The sequence below is a fragment of the Oncorhynchus kisutch genome, linkage group LG2, assembly GCF_002021735.2.
Source record: "Oncorhynchus kisutch isolate 150728-3 linkage group LG2, Okis_V2, whole genome shotgun sequence".
Classification (NCBI taxonomy): domain Eukaryota; kingdom Metazoa; phylum Chordata; class Actinopteri; order Salmoniformes; family Salmonidae; genus Oncorhynchus; species Oncorhynchus kisutch.
The window spans coordinates 40,294,608-40,300,410 of record NC_034175.2 but is presented as its reverse complement, the minus strand read 5'-3'; the positions used below and the strand labels follow the sequence as shown (position 1 = coordinate 40,300,410).

At 44.5% G+C, this 5,803-nt stretch overlaps 1 protein-coding gene across 1 annotated transcript; it reads left to right on the top strand.

Moving 5' to 3' along the window:
• Nucleotides 1-697: 697 nt before the first annotated feature.
• Nucleotides 698-4,614, top strand: LOC109865861 (uridine 5'-monophosphate synthase-like). The gene is made up of 6 exons (XM_020454343.2): nucleotides 698-1,226; nucleotides 1,371-1,524; nucleotides 1,692-2,378; nucleotides 2,616-2,791; nucleotides 3,117-3,231; nucleotides 3,670-4,614. Exons 1-6 carry the CDS (start codon nucleotides 1,011-1,013, stop codon nucleotides 3,846-3,848), a joined length of 1,527 nt encoding a protein of 508 aa, XP_020309932.1. The 5' UTR covers nucleotides 698-1,010; the 3' UTR covers nucleotides 3,849-4,614.
• The last annotated feature ends 1,189 nt before the right edge of the window (nucleotides 4,615-5,803 follow it).

Below are 5,803 nucleotides of genomic sequence, written 5' to 3'. Positions count from 1 at the left end.
GTCAAATAGGGTGTTGGATATTATGGTTTAAGTGATACTTCTTATAACAGTGCCACTGATAGGCCCCCTCAGTGCCATTCTTTTTCACCAAGTTATTCATGGGCTCTAGTTTCGGCGTGGCAAATTAGAAAAAAATGTTCTCAATCTATGCCTGAGATTTTGACCATGTCAAAAAAATTATAGGAAAAAAACAATAATATAAGAATAATAATGTTTCACAGCTTCGCTGTGAACCCCTAACTTCTGCATCTGTCCATATGTGTCCACATACGACATTGTGCGCATGTTGATTTTGTCTATCCCCACCAGACGTGATCATAACACACAAGTTCAAATACTAAATCAACTGTCACTCAATTATATACATTTTAGGGCAGGTCGAAACACACGTGAAACATTCATGGACATTTAGATAGCAAGTTTGTTCTGGGAGATTAACACTGGGTTGTTATTTTACCTGATATGCATATGGTCCCTCTTTTTAGCTGGCTCATTGTAGAATTTTTATCCCGAGTCATACAAAATCATGTTTCTCTTCTCTAACGATGAATCCACAGATAAAATGGGAAACCTAGTTCATTTTTAGTTAGTCATCTTTAATTAATCTCTCCTTGTTTGTCTTTCAAGCATCCACGTGGGTTTGTATCTTCCTGATATCCAATAAGGATGGGACTTTCAGCATGTGGAGCATCTCAAATAGAACGAAGCCCTATTTTTAGCGGTGTAGGTGAAATTGATATGTAGGCAATGTGTGCGGTTTTTAAATGTATGTAGTTCAGCTGTTCTTGTTTATTCATGTTCTGTATTGTGTATTGCTTTCGCAACAGCTAACAGGGATCCTAATCAAATACCAAATGTGTACAATTATCTTGCAACGCTCGCATACGCAACGTGGCCGGTGTGGTTTGCTTGTGATGATTAACGATTTATAATATGGCTGGAGCAACGCAATAATGTAAAAACGACATGTCCCATAGTTCCGTGCGGCATTTCGTCAGCGGAACACATCTATGTTTGCAAAGACACGAGCGCATTGGACGAGACTGCTGTCTGTTGATATTAGTAAAAACTTGAAAATGGAAAACGATTGCCTTGAACGTTTAATCTTAAAGTTACATGATGTTCAGGCCGTGAAATTCGGAACGTTCACGCTGAAGAGTGGAATAACATCACCGATTTATTTTGATCTCAGAGTTATTGTTTCCTACCCATCGCTTATGAACCAGGTTGGTAAACACGTGTTTCCCATGAGTGGCACTGTATTGGAAACAACATCTACAGCATTTAGTTCGGAGGAAATCGAACCAAGGCCAACTAGTTGTAAAATATGTATGTTATGAAATTATGTTGGACTTTGTTTTGTCTTTTAGGTATCAATGTATCTTTACCAACGCGCCAAAGATGAGGACTTGAAATACAACTCACTGTGTGGCGTACCATACACTGCTCTGCCCCTGGCAACAATCATCTGCTCCAAACACGAGCTGCCTATGCTGATCCGAAGAAAAGAAGCCAAAGACTATGGTGAGATTTCATGACCTGTCCAATTAGATTATTCTCATTATGACAGCGTTTTTGCTGCATCCCATCAGTTCAGTCAACAGTTAAAATGCTCTAGTCTAACACGTGCTAGCTAGCTACATTAGATTTCAAATCACTCATATCAGACATCAATCACCTCTTGATTCTAGGAACTAAGAAGATTATAGAGGGGACCATTCACCCTGGAGACACTTGTCTGATCATCGAGGATGTCGTGACCAGCGGCAGCAGCGTCATGGAGACAGCCCTGGTGCTTCAGGCGGAGGGTTTAAAGGTCACCGATACCATCGTGCTGATGGACAGGGAGCAGGGAGGTAGGGCCATGCTGGCCAAGAAGGGCATCGCGCTCCACTCCGTCATCTCCGTCTCCAAACTCCTCGACGTTCTGCTCCAGGCGGACCGCATCGATTATCCCACCGCCCAGAGCGTGCGCAGGTTCATCCAGGAGAACAACACCTACAAGCCCTCGGGGGAGGAGGAGAAGAACGGCTCGCCTATGGCTAAGAAGCCCGGCAAGCTGGCGGAGTTGACCTATGGCGACAGGGCCCAGCTCCAAACCACACATCCTCTGGCTGCCCAGCTCTTCAGGTTGATGGAGGAGAAGAAGACCAACCTGTGTGTGTCGGCGGACGTGACCGGCTGCGAGGATCTGCTGCAGCTGGCTGACTCTCTGGGGCCTCAGATGTGCGTGCTGAAGACTCATGTGGACATCCTGCGGGACTTCAGCCCAGCCTTCATCCAGCCCCTCAAAGACCTGGCCCACAAACACAACTTCCTCATCTTTGAGGACCGCAAGTTTGCTGACATCGGGAACACGGTCAAGCACCAGTATGAAGGTGATTAGTGGGTGCGCTGATTTTGCATCGCCGTGTGCCCCAGGTGGGTGGAGATTTCACTTTAGGACCAATAGAATGGTCTAAAACGTGCAAACTCTGCCCGCCCGGGACGCAAAACTAATGCACCCATTGTTAAAATGGAGCGTGCTTTTGAATCCTAATCCATCCTAATGAATGCCTGGTTGCTATGATTTCTAAGTCTCCTGACTGTTGTGTGTTTTCCTCTGTATTTCTCAGGTGGGCTCTACCAGATTGCCTCGTGGTCTCATATGGTGAATGCCCATGCGGTGCCAGGCCCTGGGGTGGTAGAGGGGCTCAGTGTGGTGGGCCTCCCACTGGACCGCGGCTGTCTCCTCATAGCTCAGATGAGCTCCCAGGGTTCCCTAGCAACAGGGGACTACACGCAGGCTGTGGTAAGCAAAGTGATCCAGCCAGCTGTTCTTCAGTGAGAATGCCATGAGAACAGAATGTTCTGTCCCTCTCTCTTACCTCCCACCACCCTCTGCAATGTGTACAATTCAGGACATACTGTCACCTCGCAGGGCGACAGTGAAAGGCCTGATACATTTCAGTATGTTTTAGTGATGTTTGCATGTGAACCTTCATGTTACCATTCCAAAATAGATGACTTTTTCCATCATCAGGCAGCTTAACTGAAGTACTAGTTGATTACCTTAATGTAATCCTTCATCTTTCATCCTTGAGGATGTAATATGATTGTGTCTGTCGTTCCTATAGGTGAAAATGGCTGAGGAGCACTCTGACTTTGTGTTTGGGTTCATCTCTGGCTCCAAGATCACCAGCAAGCCTGAATTCCTACATATGACTCCAGGGGTGCAGATGCAGTCAGAAGGTACTACATTCTCTACCTGTTAACCATATCATTCATCCTGTCCGGTGTTCTTTATCACGTTTTACCAACAACATTCGCAGGCCAACATCCCCCCCGGGCGTAATCTTTCCTTGCCACTAGATGGTGCTATTGTCCAAGAAATGTAGGCTGGATCACTTGTCATCTTGGTTGTTGTATTTTTTTATTTGACCTTTTAACTCTAACTCTTATTAACTATTATTTACAATGATGGCCTAGGAACAGTGGGTTAACTGCCTTGTTCGTTTGTGACTGTGTTGGCACCCTATTGCCTACACAGTGCACTTCTGTGCGATTTTGAATGCCAACCCTTGATTCCAGATGTTGTTGTTTTTTAACCTCTTCAGCAACAAACTGTAGGGTGGTGTTTTCTTCAGCACCACACTGTTCATTGATCATCTCCCTCCTTTCTTATTCAAGGAGACGGTCTTGGCCAGCAGTACTCCAGTCCTGATGATGTGATCTATAAAAAAGAATCGGACGTCATCATTGTTGGCCGTGGTATCCTGGGGGCCTCTGATAGGGTGAAGGCTGCCACAGAGTACAGAGAGGCCGGCTGGAACGCCTACGTCAAGAGACTCACCGCGTCAAGACAATGAAATGTCAAACAATGGGTGGGGGTTTGCATCCCAAAGGGCACCCTATTCCCCGTATAGTGCACTACTTTTGACTAGGACCTTATGGGATTTGGTCAATAGTAGTACACTGTAGTGGTATGGATGCCATTTGGGCTACAGACAGACTAGAGCAGGCACCACATCGACAATGTGAAACCATGATTATTCCCTCCAAACAGCTGCTGGGGCCTGTTCTTACTCTTATGGCTTCACGTTATAACCCTCGCTTGCTAAATCAGCTGAACTGCGACAATGCTCATCTTTGGCAACAGGGACACATTTCAGGATTCCCCCCCCACCCTCAGTGTTATTTGTATATGATCATTTTGAAACATTTCATATTGGATTATTTGTGTTAACCAATAATATGAAACTGTGAAATGAATTCAGTAGATGCATTGGGCTGTAATGATCGGTGTTCTTTGAAGTCACTTTAAACATCTCTTGCCTAGGATTCTGTTCCTTTGCCTCAAAGGGCTGTTTCTATAGAAGAACACGGTGGATGCTTAGGGCTGCTATCTTTGTGATGGAGAACTGTGGAGAGATTCAGTTTACCAAACAATCCTTGGCATTGTGTATTGGTTCATCGACATTACAACAATCACGTGTTCACGACAGTAGTTATTTGAAGCCAATGTGTGACGAACCACGTTAGTCCATAAACCTCTAGTGGTTCCAGGGTGATGTGCCGGGTGTACGCTGTGCCCTAATCATTAATAAACAGTGCGAATGTGCATGGCTTGTTTCAGTTATGGGGATCTACTTTCTGTCTACTATTTGTGACATCGGGCATAGCCGATATAACACACCAAAGTCTCTTTGGAAGGGAAGGTCTGACGTTGAGCGTTGAAGGAACTCATTTGCAAGTCACATGATATGAAAATATGTGTAAATGACATGGGAGTAGGTAGGCATGGGAACAGAGGTGGCAGGTGGGTTTTCTTCTACCTTCAACACAGGTGAATGAAGCCACCGTTCAATGGCCCATTCTCTATAGGTTCAGCGCGAGCACAAAGGTCAGCGAATCCTTCCATTTCGTCAATCGGAGGGAGCGCAACGCACTGTCGGTTTGCATAGAGAGGGGAGGCTTGGCATAATAGAGAGGAGTTGGAACTAATCTGCACTCCCCAGACTATTGTGTCAATATTGGAACTGAGCAACGCCCCATGCGACAGGTGTCCGCTGGAGAATCCTCTCTCTTTAAAACCAATCTGAAAAAAAGAGGGAGAGAGTGAAGGATAAATGGAAGGATGGCCCACCATGTCCCGAGTGTATATATAGGATACCTGCAACGGGCCACACTCCATTCAGTGTTGCCTACAAGATGAGCACAATTTGCAGGTGTTACCGATATAGGTTTTTAAAATCCACCCGTGAACTTTTTTTTCGACAATAGATAGGCAATGGTAAGTTTTACCTAGCACAAATTTGTATGTTGGAATACATGTAAATGACCATTTTAAAGACAATATAAACTTTTGTAACTTTCTTTCCAGGTGTGGGGATGGAGAAACATATGGAGAGTACAAACCTGATGTAGTGTAGTCGAAGTACTTTTTTCCAAGACTGGACCATCATCGTATTTGGATTGATTTTCTGTATTTGCCTCACGTTGAGCCATACGCACAATACCTGAAGATTAAGTTTTGTTCGTTCGGCTCGCGTTAAGCAGGTACAGATTTTCTACAAAGCAGCAAGAGCACGTTCATATTGTGACAGATGTCGTTGAAGGTGCTCTCTTGTCCTGTAACAAATACTGACACTTTTGTACACTAAAATTAGAGCCATACAACATTTTGTGTTTTGCATTCGTTCGGCTATATTGAATATCTTATGTGGTTTGAACATTTGGGTTCATTTCCCCCTGAAGACAACGGATACAAATTATCGACCCCAATTTTTTTAGCCAAGTGGATAATTTTTTATTGCTGCATTTG

Bases quoted from the DNA above. Each gene is read 5' to 3' on its own strand.
- LOC109865861 (XM_020454343.2), top strand. From the start codon at position 1,011: ATGTTTGCAAAGACACGAGCGCATTGGACGAGACTGCTGTCTGTTGAT. The intron at 1,525-1,691 runs GTGAGATTTCAT...TCTTGATTCTAG, and splicing joins AAAAGAAGCCAAAGACTATG to GAACTAAGAAGATTATAGAG. The intron at 2,792-3,116 runs GTAAGCAAAGTG...TCGTTCCTATAG, and splicing joins GGGACTACACGCAGGCTGTG to GTGAAAATGGCTGAGGAGCA.